The sequence below is a fragment of the Equus asinus genome, chromosome 8, assembly GCF_041296235.1.
Source record: "Equus asinus isolate D_3611 breed Donkey chromosome 8, EquAss-T2T_v2, whole genome shotgun sequence".
In the NCBI taxonomy this organism is placed as follows: Eukaryota; Metazoa; Chordata; class Mammalia; order Perissodactyla; family Equidae; genus Equus; species Equus asinus.
In genome coordinates this window covers 20,644,061-20,671,115 of record NC_091797.1, presented here as the reverse complement: position 1 = coordinate 20,671,115, position 27,055 = coordinate 20,644,061, and the positions used below count along the sequence as shown (strand labels likewise).

Here is a 27,055-nt window from a genome sequence, read left to right as displayed (position 1 = left end):
TCCTATTTTTCTTTTTTTTTTTTTTTTTTGCTGAGGAAGATTAGCCTTGAGCTAACATCTGTGCCAATCCTCCTCAATTTGGATGTGGGTCACTGCCACAGCATGGCTTGACAGTGGTGTAGGTCCATGCCCGGGATCTGAACCTGTGAACGTGGGCCACTGAAGCAGAGTACACTGAAGCTAACCACTACACCACGGGGCCGGCCCCATGATTCCTATTTTTAAAATGAAGAAGTGATGGTTCAGATATGTTAGGTAACTTGTCTAAGGTTGCTAAGCAAGTAAAGTGTGCTGCAATCTGAAACCAGGTCTGTCTTACTCCAAAGTCTATGCTCTTTTTTACCATGAACTCTCACAAATGAAACTGCTAAAGGCTGACATGCTTTGATAGAGGTGAGGGAAGGAGACTTAGAGCCCTCCATTTGCCTTCTCCTCTGCAAGTATTTCTCAATGAAACATCAAAAACTGAAGGACAGGGGCCGGCCCTGTGGCCAAGTGGTTAAGTTCGCACACTCCCATTCAGCAGCCTGGGGTTTCGCCGGTTCAGATCCTGGACGTGTACATGGCACCGCTCGTCAGGCCACACTGGGGTGGCATCCCACATGACACAACTAGAAGGACCCACAGCTAGGGTATACAGCTATGTACTGGGGGGATTTGGGGAGAAGAAGAAAGGGAAAAAAAAGAAGATTGGCAACAGTTGTTAGTTCAGGTGCAAATCTTTAAAAAAAAAAAAAAAGAATTGAAGGACAGAATTTGAAAACCACTGTGCTATCTTGTGTGGCCTGCCCTGTAAGGAACAAGCACTGTGTTTCTCTATCTGGTTTCAAAACAGAGGCCATTTCAAACCTGAGAGTCACAGGACAACCACAATACGGAAGGAACAACTAATCCCCACACAATAGTCAGTGAGCTTTTAAAATGCAATCACGTTGTGTCATTTGTATTAAATCCTTCCTTGGTTCTGACATCGTGGTCTACTGCAAAAACGACAAGGTCATCTGTGGGGCCCAGACCAGAGTGCTCCTAAAACACGCACCAGAACAAACACGCCACATTTACCCTCCCGTCAGGGTCCTCCTCCCTGTCTGAAAGCTACATTATTGCCGACAGAAACGTTTAGGAGTAGCAGAGAGAACTGGCTCAATGAGGGTTAGAAGATCAGTTTATAGTCTTCACTGTTCATAATTTATGTTGATAGTTTCAATCTCTCACTTTATAAAATATTAAAAAAAACCCTCTTCATATAGTAAACTAAGAAGGTATCCCAGTACAAAGGTTAATTATTCATCTAGGGATTTTCAGTGGAAGAAAATACTGCTGTAAACAAATTTTGAAATAAATGGGGATAACAAAAAATATGTTTAACAGTAAATCTGAATCACACATGCTTTAAAAATTCAAAGAGAAAGAGGAAACTATGAAAAGATAAATAATGAAGTCTATTACATTACACACTAATGAAGAAATGAAATCACCACTTTGGGAAAAATTCTTAGGGGAATATATATTATAGAGGAAAAACAGGCTTTTACAACTGGACACCATCTGAGTTAAGATTAGAAACAAAACAAACCAAATCATATTGTTTATTCCTTTAAAGAGAATGCTCTTCATCATTTTAAAGCTGAAGTGTCTTTTCTCATAATTGGCTGAGTTGTTTGCATGAGTCAGAAATGAGCAAGTTCATCAATAGAAACCTGCCACAGAGGCTGATCTAGCTGAGGGCACGAGTCAACATAAAACAAAAGAACATGATTTCCTGAGTACGTCAAGATTCAATCACTGAAGAAAATATACTTGACCAAATACGATGATGATGAGAATTCAACAGCAATCACAGCTATCAACATTGCTTCTGTTTCAAATGTAATAAATGAAAATTCCTAATTACCAGAAAAAAGCAGAAATGTCTCTACGTTCAGAAAATTGATGTCTATTTTCGATTCTCATCTTTAAAAAGTCTACCTAATTTAAAAAATAAACAAAAACAGAAATCATCTTTAAAATAATTATGAGTTCAAAATCTTTGGTAGAAGTCATCCTGCAGGGACTTATCTCCTGAAGCAGCCCCGACTGTACTTGGCAGATTCAGTGTTTCAAGTAGCCTGAATACTAAGACAGCCCCTTGGGGCTCAAAGAATGCAGAATAGCAAAATCCCCTGAAACTATAACTGCAAAACCTATAATTATAGTTATTTAACAAAATGGTTTCTGTTAAGATTTTTGATGATGAAATTCCCATCCTCAGATGTCAGTGCCCAAATTTTTAATCAGCCTTTACTCATGAGTAAATGTGTTATAACAGTTATTTGATTAAATGTCAGTGGCCATTAGGCCTCGCTCTTAAGTAAGAAGCCTAAAGAAGTCACGCCACAAAGGGTGTGGAGGGGATTACAAAGGAAGATGAAGAAAGGAGGACAGTCTTAGTAACTTGGTGATGTGAGGCAGTATTCCACCTTAAACAAATAACCACAAAAACTTTCAAAAAGCAAAGGACAACTTTGGCAGCAAGAAGAAAGGAAGATCAGAGGTGGTAAAATGGGTGAAGTCAAGTGGGGGGGAATCAGAGCAGAGCAGAGCAGCATGTTTGTTTTATGTATATTGCCCTACTTTCTGATCCTGTCAACAACTGTGTGAGGTGGGAAGGTCAGCTATTATCATCATCTCCATTTTACAGATGAACAATTGAAGCTCACTGACTCTCTGTGGTTTTTGAAAAAAGCATTTTTTTTTAAGATTTTATTTTTTTCCTTTTTCTCCCCAAAGCCCCCCAGTACATAGTCGTATATTCCTCGTTGTGGGTCCTTCTAGTTGTGGCATGTGGGATGCTGCCTCAGCATGGTTTGATGAGCAGTGCCATGTCCGCGCCCAGGATTCGAACCAACGAAACACTGGGCCGCCTGCAGTGGAGCGTGCAAACTTAACCACTCGGCCACGGGGCCAGCCCCTAAAAAAAACTTATTTTGAAATAACTTTAATTAACAGAAAATTTGCAAAACAGTACAGAGAATTCCTGTGTACTCTTCGCCCAGCCTCACCACTCCACATACTCCTTATCCCTTCAGATCTCAGATGCCAAGCAGGGGCAGGTGTTTTTACTACTTGGATGAGAATCTCTGCAGCTTTTCATCAAGGTAAGATATATTGCTGGAAAGATTTAAGATTCCTACTCCAAAACCAGTGCTCCTTCCACTATACTACTGACTCATAAGAAAACTCCTTACTCAAACATAAAATTTTCTATCTGAATATACATAGAATTACCAAAGCAAATTTTACCCAAGTAAAATTACCCAAATAGTTCAACTGGACATTACAACTATACGTTACAACTGTAGAGACCTATAAAACTTTTAATAATCTAAAAAATTCTACCTGAAATTCTCTTTAGTGGTGCAATAAAAGAAAAAACTGGTTTAGTTTTATAGAAATGAAAACCCCAAAACTTGAGCTATGTGCAGTTTTGATAAGATTTAGAAATGCATTCTAAGAGAAATAAGATATTTAACAAAATACAAGATTCTGTAAGAAATTTTAGAGAATTATTTTGCAGAGTGCCTTTTGAAGATACTGAGTCATTTTACTGGGGGATGGCAGTCAGTGTTAGATAGATATTCCAGTAACTTGATATGTCAAATATGCTGCAAATTCTTTGACTGGTTCTGATTGTAGTCACTATGAAAGGAACACGTATCTAAACTAAATTCCAATTGTATGCATATCTATAGGAATTTAGCCATATGTACATTTTTATAAAGAAGATTTTTTCAAAGACAGCTACTATTTCTTACACACACATGTGCTGGGTATTAAGCTAGGTGCATTACATATGTTATCACAAATCCTTCCCGACAGATCTAGGTGCGGGTCCAGTTGAGGAATCTGAGATTCAGAAACATTAAGTAACTTGTTTAGGGTAGCAAGGATACCATGGACAAGACAAGGGATGGAACTGTGATTTGAACACCTAGGTGTGTCTGACCCCAAAGCTGATGTCCTGGTCCTAATATCATGCAATCTAAAGAGAACATCAGAAAGAAGACAGGCACAGGGCAAAAAGTTTGGTAACAGACAAAATAAATTTTCTCATTCTATAACAAAGACTTTATAATCTTTTGTGATGACTGACATCCTTGATTAGTAAAATGATGCCAAGGGAACAAATACATTGGCTAAAGACTTTGAGAATATGTATGAAGTATCTGTGTGTGTGTGTTAGTTTGTAGGTTTGAAGTGGGAGCACACTATTGTGACATTGTGACCACTCATCTGTCTTATCTGTCTGGAACAGTCATCCTCTTTCAGAGTAAGAAGCAAGAAGAAGAAGGAACAGGGTGAGGGACCTAGAGGGGAGAGTAGAGTTTAGTTAGCCATCAGAGGAGTCTAATAATTCTGATGACCACTGGGGCAATAGGTTTCATAACCAGATTGACCAAATGTTGCAGTTGAATTAAAAAACCAACACATAGGCAACATTGAAATAAATGATGAAAATGCACACAATGAAAAATATGACCTTGCCAAAATAATAAATTAAGATTCTTCATAGCACAAAGGAATCTTCTTACAATTCTTCTATATTGGTGTTTTCTTGGCATACTTACAATATGATAAAATAAACTACAATTTGATTTATACACAACTTTTAAGCAATATTTCTACTATACCACATCAGGTATCCCATAAGAATAGTTAAATGAAGCATGCCCTGTTACTTTGCATACCCTCCTTTGCATAGTGTTCTTTAGAGGAGGTAGAAAAACATACAGCCCAGATGGTACTTATTTTCTATAGCACAGTATTTTAATTTCTTAAGTAGCAGGATGGATATTTTGATTAACAAACAAACACACAAAATCTAAAATCAAATCCTTTCCCCTATTTTCCTCTGGAATTTAAGAGACAGGAAACATACTAATAAATGCTGAATGATTTCTTCAACCTTCTGATGTTGATAAGTTTAGATAAACAAAACTCTAAATTAATATGAGACCTGGGCTGAAACACATTAACACTTGTCCTGTGGGTATGACAGTTCTTTGAAAATCATAGCTGCATGACTAAATATTCATTCAATATAAAAAACAGACTTACTTTGTCAATTAGCTGGGAAATTAACAAGGGGGAAAAAAATAAATGTCTTATGTAAAAGGCCTTAGCCTTGTCCCAAGTGGAGATTTGGAACTGACAGTGAGAGATGCAGAAGCTTGTGCTCGAGGTTAGGGTGCGCTGTCTCTACAGCTTCCTTGACACATAAAGAGTGACGAGTTCACACGATAGCTAAGAATTATCTGCTCTCATGATGTGGCAAACAGAAAAGTTTGTTTCACAATTTATGAGTTCATTTCACTGGCACAGACTAGAAAGAGATTGTATGAGAGAACCTGAATTTCCACTAGCATCAGGCAAAACAGAATCCAATCATTGCCACATAGATTGAACCATCAAATGCCTTCCATTTATGACTGCTAACTAAAACAGTTTTCATATCAGAACAGGTCTACCCTAGGGCACTACTTAGTTTCTAGAAGTATATTCACAATTTTATCAATCTAGAGGGCTCATTCACAGGTTTTACTAGTTAAAATATTTTTGGCTGCATACAATCTGATCCCAAATTAAAGTTGCTTAGGCAAGAAAGAAGTTTATTTTTCCTCATATAAATGAATTCTGGAGACAAGCAGTTCAGGCTTGACATGACCACTTGCTGAAGTCACGAGGATCTGTCTCCTCCAGCATCTGCTCTGACATTTCTAAGCTGTAGCTATTTTTTTCCCAATTTTTAAGAGTTACTTATTTATTTATTCCCTGCACCCTCCAGCCCCTGCTTTATGAAGATATAATTGACACATAATGTTGTGCAGGCTGTGGCTTTGTCTTCATGATTCAGAATGGCTTCTAAAACTCCAGATATCACATCTGCATAGGAAGGTAAGGAAAAGGGGGTGATCCTTCTATTTTAAGAAAACTAACAGGAAGTCCAACAGAATATTTATGCTTATATTTCACTGGCCACAAGTCAGTCATACAATCAAACCTAGTTGCAAGGTAAGAAGAAGAATGTGGTATTCTGTCTGGATGGCAATATAACCAGCTATCAATAAAAGTTTTGTTACAAAGGAAGGAGAGAATGGATACTGAGTAGCAAGTAGCTGTCTCTATCATGTTGGTATATGATTGAGATATAAAAATCACTAGATTTGTGTGATCTAGCATACTGATTTCCACACCTGAGTTTTAGCAGTCACAGGAGCCTCGAATGAACTTAAGTGAGGATTCTCTCCCATCATGTCACTTACCAACTTTTCTTAAAAATGCAATTTATTTTACATATTTTTTAACTTCATGGAGTGCTTTCAGGGGATAAGGAGAGGACAACATTAAGTCAAAGAAATAACCAATAGTATCCTAACTCCAAGAAGATTGAGACACTCTAGTCTAGGAAGAAACAGATTTGGTCGCATTTAATTTATTCATATGTCAGGGTTAGGATAAACAGCAACTCAACAAAGGTGAGCGATATGAAAAGAGGCTTGACAGACGAGTCATTCCAATGGATGCCTAAATGCCTTGCCATTTTCATCTATGCATTTTGTATAAACGCTGCCTGGGGCGGGATGAGGATGTTGCTTTTGACCTGTTTTATTCTAACCCTTTACTGGAATCCTAGATATAGCCAATGAAAAGCCATCAATCTCAAATTTCATCAGAGACAAAAAAGATAATCGAAGCAGACTGGGGGTGGCGATGGCAGAAGCGATCCTGAGAACAACGAACTTGAAAGTAACACGGATCTTCGGAGCATGACATAAATAAATGCAGGGTGGATTTTAATGAAGAGGCAGGCTACAATATAATATCTGAAAAATACTCCACTTTTTAATAAAAAAACTTAAAATTGCAAAAAATGTGAACCTTGCATAGTTCTCAAGAGGTTCTACATTTACACACTGTTTCATTTTGATAAGAAAGATATCAACAAAAACCAAGAAAGATAGCACTCAAGACATACTTGAAAAGGAAGGACAGGTACGTTATAGGGTGAAGACATTCCAACTCAATCTCCATATATTTTAAATTAACAGTGCTGAACAACAACAACTGAGTTTTAATCATAATCTAAAGCTCTGAAATACTCTTATATAATATTGAGAGACCTTCTACACCATCAGAGAAAGACTGGAATGACTAGTGAGGAGAATGCTGACCTGGAAATCAGAAGACCTGCACTTAAAGTCTTGGTTTTGCCTCTAATACAGATGGGAGTCTCCAGGTTAAGTTGCTTCATCCCACTGTGACTGAGTTCTCTCTTCTTTAATACAGCTTTGACATTCTATGGTCCTGTGGGTATCCTGTATCTTAGGGAAGTCCTGAAATCTCTAGAAATATTTCAGAGCCATGGGTCCTGAGATTCAAGAGCTCAGACAACCTGTTCAAGTCCACACTGGAAAACAGTCTCAGTCTATTTGCAATGATTCTTAGATAGAAGAAATATCACCGGGAGAAGTCGTCAGGTTCCTAACTTCTGGGGAACAGCCAGATATTTTAAAACTGTAAAAGTGTGTGTGGACCACTTCACCTGTAACAATGATAGAGCTATTGAATCTATTGCATCAAGTTTTTCTCTGTCTCCTGCCTCTCACACAGAAGGGCACTGGGTTTAGGAAATCAGGAGGCCTTGTGACACTGATAATGGAAGAGAGACAGGGGCGTTCATCAGAATCTGCACTTTCATAATAGGCGGAGAAAGAAAAACGAATCCCAGGTACTTTTTGTCAGGGAAGTTAAGGATAGGAAGATCACTACCACTATGGATTCAAATAGCTCCTCCTCAAGATGCTCCTTACTGTAGTGAATTAGGCCCAATACAAGAAACCTAAGAGGATGCACTAGTGAACTTTGCAAAAACCACTATGCAATTCATATGGTGACGAATATTAAACCTATTTTTAAAATATAAATAAAATATGCATTGAAAGCTATTAAGTAGTTATTTTTAGAGAAGCATATCTAAGAGACTAATATTCAAAGGCATGTAAATAGTCTTTGAAAATAAGAACAAAAGTTAAAAATGGATGTCTGAGTCACATACATAGATGAGCAGAAGAAAAGGGAAACCTCATAATCCAATGATGTGAGTTATCTGTAAATCACTAGCCTAACACGTTTTCATTGACTAGTCTATACAGAGTCGCTTGTTAGGTAAAACTAGACATTCTACAGCACAAGAAAAGTCTTTGGTATTGTGATTATAAGAAAATAATAGGAAAGCTTCAAAAACATAGGTAAATTTAGTGGACATGTTTTAAACTTCCTTTAAGAAGGTTAATGCCTATTTTCCAACAGCTAACAAAGGTAGCAGGCACCTTCCCAGGTAGGTAATGTGAACATACCTTTACATATTCCTTAAGAGAAGCACATCCTATACTGCTAACTGAAGAAAGAAAAAACTTGACCACGGCCCTATTAAAAAGAAATCAGATTTGGGATGCTTGTGACACTGTAAAGAGCAGATTATGTGGGAAAACAAAATAAACATTTAACCTGGCAAATGAAAATGGATTTGGAGTTTCAAGATATTTGGCAGACAGGTAGAATTAAATTCAAGTCAAGTATGCAGAGAAACTAATATAGTATTTAAATATTTGCTTAAGCAATATAGTATTTAAAATAACATATTTAAAGAAATGTTTTTGTTGAAATGTTTTACAGTTTTAGTGAGGATAGTTTTTAAGAGAACAAGCTTGACTGAGGCATATTTTACTTTCTGTGTCATTCTGTGAACTTTAGTGCGATTTTTATATTTACTCTTTCATTAGCCATCTTCCTTTAAGTCTAAGATAGCTGTATAGTATCTTCTGTAGCTCTTAAAAGGAAATTAAATTTAGATTATGAAAATCATTTCTGAAGTAAAACAATGACAGTCTCAAAATCAAATCTAGAATATATGTAGGCATGCTTTAATAAATGATGTGATGGATGGATGGATGGTCTGGTGTAGTAAGCAGCTAGTGCACTGTCTGCCCACTCTTGCTGCCTCATCGCTGCAAGGTTACCCTACAAGTCTCCTCAGCAGAGTGGTACAGCATGGCTCTGCCTTTCCGCCACACCACCAGGTCCAGGCCTGGACACTGACACAAGCTGGGTCAGTCAGAAGCCATTTTCTGAGATTCGAAATTGGAAATCCAGAGAGTTGCCTCTCTCTGGGTGATGAAGCTAATTTAGGGGCACCTGATGGCAGCAAGTTATCTATCAAGTAAAAAACGCAGTTCTACAGGTAGAGAAAAATTAAGCCTATATAAAGAGAAAAGCAGAGATCAGAAAGAGAGGATAAAAAATTGGTTTCATTGGCGTCTGAGTTGTAGCTCCTGAGGCCCAGCTGTATTTCCATCCTTGGGCTGCTTAGAAGGTACACCTCCTTACAGCATGAGAAATTTTTCTATATGTTGTTAACTATTTTTCTAAACAACTTTCAAATGGATTACAAGTGAATTTATAAATTTAGCTTATCTGTCATCCCTAGGCTCTCCATGAATCCATGATCTCTGTTCAGTCTGTACAGCAATCACAGAAAGAACTGTGGTAACTCCTATTGAAGTATAACTCCCATGACAATTTTGTTTCATCCCGAAAAAACTGACCTCTTTCTTATATGTAACCAACATTTCTATTTAACAGAACATTGAATTAATATACATCTTTAATTTACCATCAGGACACCGTCAGTAGCTTGGACATAAATTATATAGAGGCCTAAATGCAGTCATGGAGTCCTCTACTCAGTAGGAAATATGATCTTCCTAAATGCTCTGTCAAGAAATCAGGCAGAGGGGCCAAATTTTTATTCAGTACTGGTCTCTAATACGAGTAGTTTTCTGTTTCCAGAGAAAACAAACTTGATAAAAGAGCTTCTAGAGATGACAAGCAGCTCTGTCTCATTGAAAATTTGTGAACACAGAAAAATTCATGTTTAAAACTAAAATACAGAAGCCCCCTACTTATTATATACATATTATATCCCAAAAGTTTGTTTTAAATTCAGAATGCATCTTCTCATAGAAACACTGTCTTAAACGGTGGTTAGGCTCCCAAGCAATCTCTAAACCCTCTTTAACCCACAGACACTCAGTTTACGCAGGGATCAGAGGGGCACAATTAAGAGAATTCTGTTCTCTTTCCACATAGACCAGTATTAGCAAAGTTCTGAAAACACAAAGTTGGTGTTTGACATATTCTCACTTTGTTTCCAAAATCTCATCTTCCTAGCATCTCTGTCTCAAATTTTCTCTTTCCCATAAGCACATAATATAGCAAATCACTTAATGTTCTCTACTCTAAGGTTCAAAACTACTTTACTTCTACTCCTTGCTGACCAAAATTCTTTAAAGAAAGTCCCTTTCACCTAATGATTAAGAGCTAAGCAATTTAGTTCACATCAGTATGTGAATAACTGAGTGTCCTTGGCCCTTCATGTGTTTTTAAAAATTCTGAAAGAAGATACACTCATTTCTTATCAACTAAGACTTTGAAAATTGTGGATTTAAGATAATGAGGTTTCACATTTATAAAACAAATATGATAAATCCATTATCTTTTAAAATGTGTGGCTCTGTTCAGAAATTACCTGAAATGGCCAAGGAAAAGCAAGAATAAAACAAAATATCTTTATCAGCCTTGAAATTAGGGAGGCTAGCTATCCCGAGATAATAAAACTCAAGGAATTTCTGCCAGATAAAGGCCAGAATTTAAGAAATATGAAACTTACCCTCTACTTTCCTCTTCCAGATAGTGCACAACCCACGAGCTTCCTTCCCAGCACTTTCATCTTGTGCCTGTGCCCTGGGCAAGCCACCTACCCTCTGTGCGTCAGGTCCTCCTCTGCAAAGCAGGGAGAGTAATAGAACCCACCTCTGGGTTGGACTGTGACAGGAGCTGATATGTATGTTAGGGTTTAGAACAGTGTCTGGAATGTAGGAAGTCCTACATAGGACTGTGCTATTATCATTACCATGCCTATTTCTCTGGTATATTACAAATTCTGTCAAGGAAAGAACTCTATTATGAACACTACTCCATGTATCCAGGATCTAGTACAGTAGCTGGCACCCAATGGGTGCTCAAAGCATATTTATCAAATGAAAAAAACACTAATTCATTTTCAAAGTTGATAAATTGAAGACACATATATTTAGTTTCCTCACAATTTAAAAATAACCACTAAAAGATTTAAATGCAGGTAAACTCTAAAATTACAAATAAAGGATAATTAAAGAAAAAGAGCAGGGAAAAATAAAAAATAGAAGAATAAAGTAAGATAAAACATATCTGCTATGCCAAAAAAAGTACGTAGGGTACTTTCATCAATTGAAAGAAATTACAGAAAAAAACAAGATTTGGGGAAAACAGAAAACTCTATTACATTTGCTGTTAACAACAGTTCCACCCAAACCAAGTGGCTCAGAAAGATTAAAAGTAAAGACACGCAAAGCTATAACAAGCCCAGAGATTAATTGGAGCAAGAGAGAGAGTTTCTACTATGAAGGGTCCATCAGCAATGAAGAAAAACTCTTGAACTTCTCCCTCCTAATGCAGGAGAACTGGACCACATACAGCAAAAATGGCTGGGCATTAAAGCAGATATTTACAGAAATCTCACAGCAGTTAAAGACTTACTTTTAATATACCTCTTGGTTTCTATTTGATTAAGCAGGAAAAAAAATTTAGGGTGTCCAAAATGATCTATTGGGATGTTAAAGAAATAGTCAAACACCTATTCATACTTATTTTTCAAAAGTTAAATACATTTTACGTGGACTGACATTGCCACCCTCAATCTGTCCCTAAGTGCGCTAACTGCATGTGGTAAGTAAAACATCCTGAAGGAGAGTAGTGTTGCATATGGACGGGCTGACTGTGGCGCAGTCATGTGTTTGTTCAGTTTGAGGATACTGCAATTTCTTTCACCTTACCTGGTAAAGGAGGATGTCTTCACTGTGTCAATTTTTTAAAAAGATCACCAGTAGTAGAATCTTTCCAATACTTTGAATTGAGGTGTAGAATGAACATAAGAATCTTTTACACTACCCAGAGGTTCACAGGTTATCTCCAAGCAAAGTAATTAAAGGGGTTACAGAACATCAAGACAAACAAATGATTTTTCTACTTAAAAGACAAGTGTTATATATTGGCTGAACTTCTCTGTGATAGGCATTGAATGCTACTAACAGATATTTTTTAAAAAACACAATTTATGTATCCCTTTAAAGGTAAAAAGTAGTACAAAAATAAGTGCTTTCCATGATGAAACACCTATGATTTACAGGTGTTTGGAAATATTTTCATTATTATTAATGTGTTCGTTGATGTAACATATATTTATTGAGCACCCACTACAGCTATACCCTGTTCTGGGCTGGAGATCTTGTAGTGAATGAAACAGACAAAGCTCTTGCCCTCCTGGAGCTCACATTTCAGTGGGGGAAGACAGACAAGAAACAAACAGAAAAGATTGAAGATGGTAAGTGCTATGAACAAAACAGAGTAGAGTGAGTGCACAGAGAAGGACTGGGTAGGACAGATATTCCTTTTGTCTTAGTCTGCTCGAGCCATAATTACAAAATACCATAGACAAGGTGGCTTCAACAACAGAAATTTATTTCTCACAGTTCTGGAGGCTGTAAGTTCAAGATCAGGCACTAGCAGCATCAGGTTCTGGTGAGGGCTCTCTTCCTGGCTTGCAGACAGCTAGCTGCCTTCTCATTGTGTCCTTACATGGCAGAGAGAGCACTCTGGTGTCTCTTCCTCTTCTTCCTTTCTTTTTTTTGTGAGAAAGATTCACCTTGAGCTACCATCTGTGCCAATCTTCCTCTATTTTGTATGTGAGACGCTGCCACCGCACCACCTGATGAGTGGTGTGTAGGTCCTCACCTGGGATCTGAACTTGTGAACCCTGGGCCGCTGAAGCAGAGTGCATGAACTTAACCACTACGCCACAGGGCTGACCCTGAAGTAGTACATATTTTTAAAATCTATGGGCTATATCAAAAGCTATACTAAGAAACTTTACAACTTTAATGTTTCCATTCTTGAACAAAATTTGCTATTAAAAAAAACAATAAACACATTTGATTTTTTTAAAAAAGTCTTTGTCCAATTATTTCCTTAGGATAGTACCTAGAAATGCAATTTCTGGATCAAAGGACACGTAGGTTTTTCCTTTTAAATGTATTTGACAGATATTGCCATACTTCTCTCCAGAAAGCTATATCAACTTACGTTCCCACAAATATATGAGATAAGTCTATTCCTCCACACCCAAGTAAACATTGAACAATCTTAGTACAATTTAAACAAAATATATTTTATATCTTAAATAAAATGTGATTTTTTCCCCCCAGCTTTGGTTTGGTTTTTGGGAGGGGGGTTGGGAGATGAGATTCAATATTATTAAAATTTATTACAAATGATTTATGCATTTTCTTATAGCTGTCTCTTGCCTCAGAATCCATAATTCTTTGAATAACTCCCATATATAACCAGCTAGCCTATCGTCATTATACGAAAGTGTCCAAGTTCCACACGCATGGATGGAATGATTTAAAATAATGTCATCAGACACTAGTAGAAGAATTTTTTAGAAGAGTTGATGAGTTTGAGATGACCGATAGCCCAGAGAAATAACATCCAGGCTACCATGATAACACAATACTGTTTGGTTACAATAAATTAAAAATTAAACCCTTGTGATGAGTCTCTACGATTCATAGGAAAAGTTTAAGCAATATTTAATTATACAAATAATGTACTATGTTTTCTACTTTAAAACCATATGATAGGTCATCAATAAGAACTGCTTAAGATGATAGGAAATAGTCCCAAAAATTTCACTTGAAGCTTTTTTTTCTTTTTGGTGAGGAAGATTCACCCTGAGTTACCAACCAATCTTCGTTTTTTTTCTTTGCTTGAGGAAGATTAGCCCTGAGCTAACATCCATGCCAATCTTCCTCTATTTCGCATGTGGGATGCCTCCACGGCATGGCTGATGAGTGGAGTAGGTCTTCACCCGGATCTGAACCTGCAAAACCAGGCTGCAGAAGAAGACCACACGGAACTTCAACCACTCAGCCATGGGGTCAGCCCCACTGAAACATTTTTCTTTATTTTTGTTTGTTTGTTTGTTTGTTTGTTTTGAGGAAGAGTAGCCCTGAGCTAACTGCTGCCAATCCTCCTCTTTTGCTGAGGAAGACTGGCCCTGAGCTAACATCCATGCCCATCTTACTCTACTTTATATGTGGGACGCCTACCACAGCATGGTAGCATGCCAAGTGGTACCATGTCCACACCCGGGATCCTAACCGGCAAACCCCAGGCTGCTGAAGCGGAACATGCGCACTTAACTGCTGTGCCACCGGGCCGGCCCCGGAAGCATTTTTTCTTAATGGAGAGTGATAACTGTCTTTTTAGGCTATTTTATTTTATTCTATTGATGGTAATGAAGTCATTGTATGGCCACAAGGAACAAGTCTTCCAAGATTCAAATATCCTCTCCACTAAACCCAGATGAATAATAGGAACTTTAAACAGAGATACTCTCTAAAAAAAAAGGTTTCAATTCTTCTTTCTTTTCTTCTTTCCTTCCTTTCCTTTTTCCTCCTCTCTTCTCCCTCTTCACTCCTTCCCTCTCCTCCTCTCCCCTTTTCAGTCTCTCCCTCACTTGGATAATCACTACAGATACACTAAAGGAATACAGTAGCTTTTTGGAGATATTTGTGTATGCACTGAATTTTGGTAAATAAATTCTGATTATTTAAAAGTTCTGGTAGAGCTTATCTACAATAAGGTATTTTTTCAAAATAAAAACAATTACCCCAGTGATTGTGTATTTTTGTATAGTGTGCTTTCCCAAAGGTGGTCACTTCTGTACTTACAGCTTCCCCACATTGAGAGCAGTTCAATGAACCCGTTATTAATGGCTGTCTTCTACTCGAGGCACAGAACAACCACAGGAAATAAATAAACTCTCTTCAAGGAGTTTTAAAAGTAAAGGCATTTAAAATTAAGATTTAATAAATATTTTAAAAGAAAAAGATAAAATGTCCGAATTGTTAATACTTATTACTTAGTTACTTTAAAAATTAAACATCACACTTAAAAAAGTTTATTACATGGCTATGATATGAATTGTTGTAGTATGGCAAAATGCTGCCCTCTGTAACTAAAGATAAGAGCCACAGGAGTGATGATAATAATTAATGATGAATCTAATATGCTTTTGAATGTTAATTCAACCCCACAGTCTATCAATATAGTACATCAAGCAGATAAATGCAAAAGTAACTTCGGTGAATCTGGTGGCCTGTTGGTAGACTGCTCCTTAGTGTTAGAAGGACTGAGTGAAACAACAGTTTTCTAGTCTATGAAGCAGAAAGAGCTGAGATGCAAAATTTCCGTGCCACAAAAATTCAACAGTAACTTAAGGCACCTGCAAATTCAAACTATTTTCTAAGTATAAATCAGCCAACAACCAAAAGAATTGTCCAGAAGAGGTGTTTAGTGGATTAGAAAAGTGAGTAAGTACGTTATTCTTTGAAGATGCTAAATTATAAAACCATATAATAGCAAATACATGAGAAAAAGTACGTAACATTTATTGCCAAATGTTCTGAATTGTCAACTAGATAGAACGAACCAATAGTCACAGACAGTATTGGTCCATTTGAAAGAAAATCTGCTAATTGAAACTAGAACTGACGCTCAGCATCAGCCTATAGACACATCTGGGACATTACAAGCCAATACTGAAGCAGTATAGTTAGGAGAACTTCTATAGCTGGAAGTGTGGAAAAGCCACCTCTATAATTTGAACTGGAATTATGCAAACAATGAAAACCATTAGCAACTGGGAAGCACCTGTAAAAGATTTGTTGAAGAACTCCTGACACAAAAGGTTCATAAGGGAACATAACTAATTATGATATCCTTTTTGCAATCCTGTGTCAGAAGAAATAACTGATTTTATATACCTTGATACAGCATTCTTTAAGCAAAACAGAAAAAAAAATTCAAATCATCCAAAGGATAGATTAATAATATTCAATATATCAGCTATAAAATTACACCTATTTTATTTGTCTTACTTGGACAAATATTTACTTAAAGTTTATAATGTTTGAGGCACTGTGCTAGGTACAGAAGATATAAAAGTAAATACATCAAGTCTATGCTCTCAAGGAGCTTATTTAATAAGTTAAACTAAGGAAAAACAACCATGGATAATCTATCATGTACTAAAATATCTGAACTGAGACGCTGCCAGATGGAGAAGGATCAGGGGAAAGGAAGAAAAGTGAATATCTATTCAGGGAACTACAAGTCCAAGGGGGTTCCTTAAGTTGTGTGTGTGTGTGTGTCTGTGTGTGTATCTGTACACACACATGTTTTCGGAGCAATATGAGAAAAGATGGGGAGCAGGAATGGTGAGAGATGAAGATGAAAAGGCCAGTTGGGGCCAGATTATAAAAGATGTATTAAGACCATGATAAGGAGTTAAGACTCTTCTGCAGAAAATGGACAGTCATGCAAAGCAGAAGTCTGGCAGGATCTCGTCTGCCTTTTGAACTGATGCTTATGAAAAGGATAGTTCCCAACAGATATCCAAATGCAATGGATTACACTGATCACTAAATATTTAGAGTTTAATTCAGAATTCTTATTTCTAAATGAGGAACACAATAATCTAGAAATAAGTCTAACTGCATTAAACAGCTTGATCAGCAGGATCTACCATAAAGTGGTGGCAACAATATGTATTGAACTAAAGGCAGCTCCTCAGCGTGGATGCACATAAAGGAACAGAGGCAAATGATCTATACCAGACAAGCAATGATCTGCTAATTCCACTAAATAAACTATAGCATTGAAAAGACAAAAATCTTGCCACAGAATACATTTATTTTCATATTTAGAAGTACTCACTTGTTGAAATTAAACCAATAAAGATAAATAAAAGCCAGACTATGTAACAACAATCTGCCCACCTACTGTGGAGAATGTGGGTGAAGGAGAAAGAATAGGGAAATATAATCCACAAAATATTCAGGGCAAAAATATTTTGGTTATTACAACAACCACAATTTGAGAACTATAAACATTAAATGTAAATTAGTGGTAAATCTTGTGGTGTTCTTAAATTCAATGATATTTTAAAACTCTTCTCTGCCAAGGTGTTTTATAAACAAGTTGGTGGACTGATCTCTAAGAAAACCCTTGAGAAGTATCTTTTAAAAGAGAAGGTTTTCATTTTAAAAAGAACAAATTGAAATTATCTGAGAAAGAAAATATTGATTGATTCTATAAAAAACTTAATTGAACAGTAGAATCAGATGTGTTAGTCAAATGTCCATTTATGCCAGACTCAGCACAGCAGCCCAGTGAGGCCTGCGCACACATCATCACTGGCGGACATGAGCGTTGAGTTGGCAGTGCTTTACTGAGGTTGAAACTCCTAGATGTGGGGAAGGCGGAAGTGAATGGCAATCATTGTTCCTGTATTTTACTACCAAGTGCTGATTTAAAATATTCTGTCCTCATAACAAAAGATATTTGTGGACATCAAATCCTAAGTCCTGATTTGGATTAGGGAAAATCTGATCACTATGAGTATTGTTTCAATGCTGTCACCATGTATTTTGCTTCCCAGGAGTCTAGGAAAAGGGGCAGGGAGAAGAAATCTTTTAAATTTCACCCAGAGACCAATTGTAAAAAATTCTAAGTAAGTCTGAGGGTAGAAGACAAAATGGGAGTGATACCAAAATTTTTATCGTAAAGATAGTAGTTATTTGACTAACTTGCTCTAAAATTTTTCTATAGCAAAGCAATAGCCCAAGAGATTAAACACCCTGTAACATTAGAGAAAATTTAAAAACAACAACAACAGGGGCTGGCCCCGTGGCCAAGTGGTTAAGTTCGCCCTCCACTTTGGCAGCCTGGGGTTTCCCCAGTTTGGATCCTGAGAGCGGACACAGCACTGCTCATCAGGCCACGCTGAGGTGGCGTCCCACATAGCACAACCAGAGGGACGCACAACTGGAATATACAATTATGTACTGAGGGGCTTTGGTGAGAAGAAGAAGAAGAAAAAAAAAAAAGATTGGCAACAGATGTTAGCTCAGGTGCCACTCTAAAAAAAAAAAGACTTAGGTAATGCTCTATTTGTATAAGATGTGTAACTTACTTCTCATGTCATTCATTGAAAAATGTCTTCTCCAGAAGACACCTTTCCCAAGTTTACACAAGCCTTTATGGCAACGAATATACAAATCTTTACAATTACATAATCAGAAGACAGCTACCGGTGTGGACACACAGTAATCTGATAGAGTCTCTAGAGTCACCAATGGAAATCAGGTTCAGAGTACACACCACACCTACCTCTGAGTTCTCCTAAGGTCATGGAATACTCCCTGTCCTGCAGTTTCTAGGCCAGAAAAACATATACTAAATTACGTTATTGCTGTTCTGTGTAGCTAGAATTACCAAAGGTTTTTCTGAAGGTATTTCTACTAATATTCCCTGAAGAAGGATTTAATAGAGTATTTTTAAATTATCTGAACAAAATTACCTTGAAAAGAATAAACAGACAAAGTAATGTGTTTTCCCGATAAACCTTTTTCAGGAACTAACCCTGACATATTACACTGTTTCATGTTTTAAAATGTGCCCTAGTTCTATTCTATTTTATTTTGTACCCTCTTTAGCAAACCACACTGAAGCTAATTCTATGGCCCTGTCTGACAGTAGTTATAAAAATATCTTAAGGAAGTAATGTGCTTTACCTCAGTTGAAACTAAATTTCAAATAAAACAGCAAGTGAAATAGAAAATACATGGCTCCATTACATAACCAGTAATCTACTGGTTCAAAATCCAAGACCTAATATGGTAATAATAATAATAATACCAACCATTTATTAAGCCCGTATTCCCCTTATCAGAGTACTTAATTATCTTTTGATTTACCAGTTATTATCATAGTACTGCGAGGGCATAAACCATATTTTGTCTTTTTTATAGATATAACATCAAGATCTAGCACAGTGACTGACCTACTAAAGAATCTTAACAAATAAATCCTGAATGAATTAAAGAATGGTTGGATGATTTGCTTGAATCCAAAGAAAATGACTTCCACTCCATCTACCATACTGTGTCAAGAGTCAAGGTTATAACCCACCACTCCATTAGTTCTTACTGTCACAATGTAGAGGCTCTTTACACTTAAGGACCTTTGTGGCTGCCTTTCCAGTACCTCCCTTCTTCCTAAAGCTCCAGGAATCCATGCTTTTGTGAGAGGCTGACTGCACCCTCAGCTTGGGGATGGAGCATGACCTAGGCTAAGCCAATCAGAGCTCATCATCCTTCTAGCTACTGTGGGTGGTAGGGGTCTCAGGAAATACTGTGACCTAAGTATTTTCAGAGTAAATCTTGGGGCAAAGGCATTCTCTGTGTCAGGACCTGGAACTTCTATAGCATTAGTGCTCCTATGAGGTTAGTCAGTCTAAAGATTAGGCCAACAAAACCAGAAAAGGGTAGGAAAAATACAATTATAGGAAAAGTGAGCTACAAATCCAATGACACCTTGTGAACTTCAATAACAAACTTTGCTTGAGGCCAAATCTACCTCTGGACTTTGTTCACCTGAACCAGTACATTTCCCTAATTGTTTAACTCAATTTGAAATGGTCTTTTGGTTCAATGCAATCAAAAGCATCACGCAAAAATGTTAAGTATTTTAAACTTCTTACATCATTATTACAGCTCTGAATAGAGTCTGCATGACACTGTGCAGATTACATTCTCCTCCTATTCCTCAATTATATAATGCGAGCCTATTTACTTTGCCTCATAAAGCATATCCTGTAGCACCACATATAAACTAAATGCTTCTGGCGGAAAAAAAGAATTAAAAAAAAAGAGGAACTGAAGAATAAAGGAAATCAACTGAGGATTAAGAGAAACAACATAAATGATAAATATGTAAAATCAAAACAGCATAAATTTACATATTCAATTCCCTTGTAATCTCATCATCTGATGACAGCCACCATTAGTTAGCATGTTGTTATATTTCCATCCAGTCTTGATTGCTTTGTGTGTGGGAATATATACATTCCCTTATCATTCGGCTCACTGGGTAAATAGGGTTCTCTTGTCCCATTTTCACTATTATCAATAATATTGTGATGAATAGCCTTGTATATATGAATGCACATACGATCAAAATTTCTGATTATATCTTAGATAAATTACCAAATGAGGGTTTATGAGGAATTACATGAATGTTTTTAATGCATCTGATATTTTAAAATTGTTTCTGGTTTTAACCAACCTTCACTTCCACCAACAGTTAATGTGTACCCAATCTCACCTTACTCTTGACCATATTGTAAGCAAAAATGACACTGGTTTATCATATGTAAGCAGATATTTTGTATATTTATTAGTTATTTTTATTTCTTCTTCTGTGATTTGTCTATTCATATCCTTTGTCAATTTTTCTACTGGAATGTTATTTTCTTATTGAATAAATGAGGTATATAAATAATTGATATTAATATTTTGTCATATTTCTACACTAGTCTGCCATTTAATTTCGTCTTTTTCTTTGACATACAGAAGTTATATAATTTTTATGTGAGCATATTTAACAGACTTCCTTTGTGATTTTTTTTCCCCAAATTGGGCTCTGAGTATCCATCCTTTCAGAAAATATTAATAGATTCTATTTCCTCTCTTGAAAAATTCACAATATATATGTGCATACAAAAGCCTCCGAAAAGGTCTGTCTTAAATTTTTTAATTTAGGATTTCACAAATTTATTTGAAAACAGACCAGTCCTCTCCCGCCCTCCACAGTGTACCTTATTTTTATTTACTATTACTGAAATATGGGAGAAATTACTGATTTTTAAGAATCTATATGATTTAATGAAGATTTTAATTGGTTCTTGATGGTTTTTAGATTGATTCTCAAGGATTACCTAATAAAAATTACACTGTCTGCACACAATGATAATTTTTCTCTCATGCTAATAGCTATGGCTTTTACTTCACTGGCCAGTGCTTCCTGAAGTCTGGCAAAGGAGTGACAACTGTGGGCATTCTAGAATTTAATGGAACTCTGTTAATATTTTTAACACTATAATGATGTCTGTTCATTTGAGTAGATACTCTTTATCATGATATGGAAGTACTTTACTATTTCTAGTTTATTGAGAATTTCTGAAAAGAATAGGAAGTGAATTTTGTTGAATTTTTTTTATCATCTACTAAAACAATCATATGAGTATTCCTCTCTGACTTAGTTATTTGGTGTACAATAGTAATATATTTTCTAATACTGAAGCATACCTGAACTCATGAAAAAATCCCATTTGGTCATGGTACATTCCTCATTACATATAATGCCAAATTAAAATTGCTAATATGGTAAGATTCTTGTATTTATACTCAATAAGCAAGAATATACTTCGTAAAATTCAATGAGTTTTCCTTTTTTATATGCTTTATAGGTAGTTCATAGAGGATGATAATTAACTGTTTTATGAATGTTTAAAAGAGCTTTCCCATAAACTGGTTTGGATTCAGAGACTTTTGAGTATGTAATTCTTTAAGAACATTTAGCATTTCTTCCAAGGTTACTTATCTATCCAGGTTTTCTACTTCTCGTTGAGTAAAACTAATCATTTATATTTTCTTAGAAAAATACCCATTCCATCAAGATTTACAAATACATTAGAACAGAATCATACAAGAATTGATTTCTCCAGTCTATGGCTATATCCTTGCTTATTTCTAATTTTTAGCAGCTATCTTTTTCTTTTTGTTTTTCTTATTTAGACTTGTCATAGATTCATTCCACCATTTTGTTCTTATTTTCGCAAAGAATTTCTTAAATTGATAAATTCAATTATTTGTTTTCTAACTTTATGCTTTAATTTTCATTTTTCCTATAATCTGTTTATTTTGATGTAAAAGTTTTAATTTTAGTTGCATGTTTATTTTCATTTTTCCCAATTTAATAATGAACAATAAAAGCTAAAAAATTGCCTCTGTTTTAAATAAAGATTTGTCCATGTTTATTAAATTTTATATGGACTATTCTCATTGCTTTATCTAAAAAGTCTGTGGTAGGAATTTCTACTTTATTTCTTGTTGGTCCATTAGTTGTTTCTACGGTTTATTTGGTTTTTTTCCACTTTTAATTTTCGATTGGTTAGGGTTTCGTTTGTTTAATCTCTGTTATTATTTTCAGGTTTCCTTTTTTTCGTGGGTAAGGTAATATGCTCTATAAATTTGTGCATTTTGGATTTTGTTGACTGTGTGTGTGAGAGAGAAAGACTCTTTATGGGCAGTTGAATAGTGGTTTTTTGTAATCATTTTGACTTTAAAAAATAGTGAAATTCTCTCTTTATTGATGATAGATCCATTATGTGAAATGGAAGTTTTTCTGATGGAAGCAGGTGTGGGGAGAAGGGAGGCTGGCACACAGCGAGCCTCTCCTCACTTCCTGAGGGGGCACCACGCAATCCCAGAGCCACCTGGATGACACTGTAAAACGGCTACTCATTTATGAAGTGTTTTATTTGCATCTATTAGATAAACTTAAATTTTTATTAGTAAAATTTTTTCCCCCAAGTCAATCTGTTAAATACTGAGAATCGTGTGTTTCAGTCTCCACAACAAATGCACTTCTCTTGACCTCTCTCTGAACTACTGGAAGCTTTTGCTTGGTATGTTTGAATTCTCTGGAATTTGATGATTAACATCTTCTATTTACTATTTTCACTATAGGGAGCATCTTTCAATAATATAAAACTACTGGCTTTGTTCCTTTTCTAAGCTTTCCTCCTTGAATTCTCTTCTCTCCGAACTAATATTGCTACCATTAACATTTGAGCTTGTTTGATCATCTCTGATTGCTCTTTTAACTTCACATTTACAAATATCTAGTAAAATTATATTTCTATTCCTATAGATACAGGATGAACACACATATGGGCATAGTATATGTATGTACGTAAATGTCATGCATATTTGTATATATCATGTATGTATATATGTATATAAACAATATCTTTCTAGTATCTAAATTCTGTATTTCTTAACCCCATTATATTTAAATTTTAAATGTTTTTCTGGGTTTCTTTTTTAAACTCAATATTTTCAAATTTTTTTGGTATCTGTAAACATTTATCTTACTGGGATTAACCTTTTTTCTTTTATGATAAATCTTATCTAAGATATTACTTTCGAACTCTTAGTTTAATTAAAGGCATTTTATTTTACTTTCCTTTATAATTAAAAAAAATCACGATAGGTAGAAGAGGGGAACAGTAGAAAGAACCCTTCAAAAACAGAACATGGACAACTTCTACAGCCACCACCTCTCTGGCTTATTCAATGAGTTTTCCAGTCTACTTAGCTCTAAAAACTGTAATACTGGGACTCAAAACCCCTGGGGATCATAACCTCACTATACCTGGGGCGTAATTGAATGGTATATCTGATTTCTCTGATCATTCCTTTATGAGAAACTTTGTGTTTTAAAGTCTATAGCCAGTCACTTCAGGTTAAATTCAAATGGCCACCTGGGATCTTATTCAATTTAAAGCCAATTAAAAAGCTTTTAAGCTGCTTTAAATTTTATGTATTCCATTCTGCTTTCTCTCTAGATTCCAGAATTGGGCCTCTGACCTAAAAGCACAAAATAAACAGTCACTGGGGATGTCCAGCACCCCAATCTGTTGAAAGGCTGCTCTCTCTGGTGAGCTCTAATCTTTGTTCTCTTGTTTACTTTCATCAATTTGACGATTAGTCAGAAGGTAGAATTTACCCAATTTTTTAAGCATTCATTGGTTACATCCCCTTCACAAATCTAGTGGCTTATTAGACCAGATATTTTACCTGATCAATGATAAACTCAAGCTACTCAGGTCCCTCCACAGTGGAGCAGCTGGGTCTTAGGCAAGGCTCCTTTGTGAGAGACCACAGTTCCTGTGTTAAGAAAACCCAAAGCTATTTGCAGCTTTTGGTGACCCTTTCCTGGCCTTTGATTGACACAGCCACATTTAGTTGATTAGATCTCAAAAAGTTAGAAGGTAAGAAATAGGATCAACAGTAAAACACACCAGTGTCATTCTGGGGTAGAGGTAAGTGGGGGTGAGGGGTGGTTGGAGGAGAGTTGTGAGTATTTTTAGGTGGTATTATGCTTACCATTTCCCTGCTTCCCTTTCACAGTCCCTTAAATACTTAAGGCAATTATGAACATTATTTAATCCTTATTTGATAATTGAGAAGGCTCTTCAGAGATCACGGATTATAGATCTCTACTATACATACACCCAAGTGGTGAAACTTTGGCGCTAGAGAAAAAGAGGGCAAGAGTTAGTTAACTATCACGATGGTGGACTAGCAAGTAGAAATGGATGTAAAAATTCAGACATTTTTTATATTTCAAGTCATATAATACTTAACAGTAATGAAGTAAATTATGAGTGAGACACAAAGCCAGGCACACATAGAAATCAGCTGAAAACAACAGGAAAGAACTCAGTTTTTTGTATGCTACCTTAATGTTTTGAGAAAAAGCTAGGGTCCCAAGTTAGTTTTTATGTCTATAAAAACTTTTCTCTTCTACATTACATTTAAATGAAAAAAGAAAGAAAGAAAGAAAAACAATAATAAGCTTTGTTGGTAGGTCTAGAGCATTTTCATACATTCTAGGAGAGAAGGCAGTAAACAGTTCCTGCAGCCGTAAGTGATGCTTAGAGGAAAATTAAATCACCAAGTGATGCCAGGACTGATTATTCTACTGCACTTTAAAAGCAAGAGATTGCAGTCTGTGGGTCCAAAGTGGTTTCATATGGACTGCCACAGTTGTGGTTTACGCTTGAAACTATAACCTGTCAAATTAGAAGCAGGCAAGGCCTATGCTCTTAACGGTTCCACTTTCTACTGTCTACAGTTATGTCTACAAGTTCAGCAATTTTTATTCAGTTAAACTCTATTATTTGGACGAGTAGAATATCAAAACTACTCTTTGTTATCTTGGTTAGAGAGTTTAGTTATGTTATAAAGCTTAGAGAAACTGCAAGTTATTATTTTATTGTATAGATGAAGTTGACTTTCATTGTGACTATTTTTTATCAATTATTGATATTTTATTATCCTGGTTACCACTATGTGATAAATAACTACAGGGAAGAGGTATATAGATAACATAAGTTCCCAAACGCATTCCACCCCGCATTTCCAGATATCTCACTGACTTTAATGTGTACCTTCCTGACTCATCATTTTTCCACGTCTACAGGAGCCTGCTATTACAAGCTTAGTGGTACAACATACTCCGTTTCTTCTCTTCTCCTTGATTGCAGAATGCCCTTCTGGGCAATGGGCTTGGTGGACAGGGATTTTCCCATCAAAACTGAAAAGCTACTTGTTCAATTTTACTAATGTTTTATGTAGAGTCCCTCCTTAATGAATCTTTCTTAATGCCCATTTGTATCATATAAAAATGTTTTAAAAATAAAGCATAAACAATATTTGCTCTCTGTGTAATGCATCATAAGTGAAACCATGCCACTAAACAATCATATCCTGCTTAGGCCATAATGACATCAGAAATATATGTTTATCATCTGCTTTGGACAACTTAGCATGTTTCTGGCCCAAGGCGAAGTTGAACTAAAACCATTTGCAGTTGCCCCAAACCAAGATAACCACACATTTCTAAGGTAATTGATACCTAAGAAGAACACTGCCTTTAGATCATAGTTCATGATCTAAGCATACTAATTCTTTAAAGAAGGTTGTTTAAAGTTTATAAAGCATGTATGTCTATTGGACTTCCTCCAAAATTTAACATAAAATAATTATATTTTTAGCATGCATAGAGACTATGATAAAGTAGGCACTTAGCACGATCTTTTAGAGTTCTGGAATTATCTCTCTTGCCCAATTTAGAGAGAATAAGAAAATGAATTTTTTACATGTAAAGTACAGTAATAAGATGATACATGATAAGAATAATGCCTTGTATTTTGGAAGGCACTTAAATGAAATCAATCACTACTTTTATTTTTCCAGAAGGTTTTAAGGAAACACTTTTATGAATAGATAGCTAAGGTAAATAGAAGGCATACAATTTTCTTATTCACTGTTAAAACATATCCAGGGAATCCAAACACTTGTCACTAACCTTGTGTTACAGTGATATAAAGCATGTAATTGCCTGGATACCACCTTAGCTAGGGAGTGCAACCATAGCCTGCAACTACAGCCTGGAAATGGCTCTTCACACTCTATGCCAAAACAAAAGCAGTAAGAACTACCTTTGCCCACAAAGACAACTGAATGATTTGCAGCAAAAAATAAGTAAATATCAAATTATAAATTAGCTTTTACAGAATAAAATAGTATCGGTAAAAGTATGATCCAGAAGGAAGTGTAGGGAAGTCTACTCATATTCAAAGGAGGAAACAGTGAAACAGAAAACTGAAATCATCTCCCAAAGTCAATGCTGAAGGCAGAGTTTGACACCTTCTCCAGGACTACTCCACTGAACAATGCTGCCTTCAGACATGAAGACATTGATTTGGGAATTTCAGACAACATTTAAAGAACATAAGGATAGCATCAAATAGCACTGGCATTGTAATGGTTATTCTCTTACTATGAAAGGGGAAGGATGTACTATACCTCCATTCTTTCTTGTTTAACTTCATCAATTTCGTCATCTTCAAACATTGCCAAGAGTTCTCCAGTTTGGTCAATAGAGTTGAGAAAGTCTTGAGCAGTTTTTTGTCTTTTGTTTGTATTACTGCTGCCACTCAATTTGTCTTCATGAAGATAAGGCAAGGAAAAAAAGAAACGTGCTTAATCAGTTCACATTCACACCAATCATTACATGAATTAAATACTGCACATGAAATTCAGAATTGGAATTCTCTCAAAATAATCTTGAAAAGGAGAATCCTTGTATCCAAAACAAA

The 27,055-nt window shown here is 36.0% G+C and overlaps 1 protein-coding gene across 8 annotated transcripts in view; it reads right to left on the bottom strand.

The window, feature by feature from the left end:
* The window catches only part of SUPT3H (SPT3 homolog, SAGA and STAGA complex component), a 467,896-nt gene that overhangs the window by 117,421 nt on the left and 323,420 nt on the right, over positions 1-27,055 (bottom strand). For all 8 annotated transcript variants that reach the window (XM_044776797.2, XM_070514825.1, XM_070514824.1 and 5 more), the window contains one exon: positions 26,763-26,902. In XM_044776797.2, the coding sequence (XP_044632732.1) occupies positions 26,763-26,902 (140 nt within the window). The remainder of the gene's footprint in view (positions 1-26,762; positions 26,903-27,055) is intronic.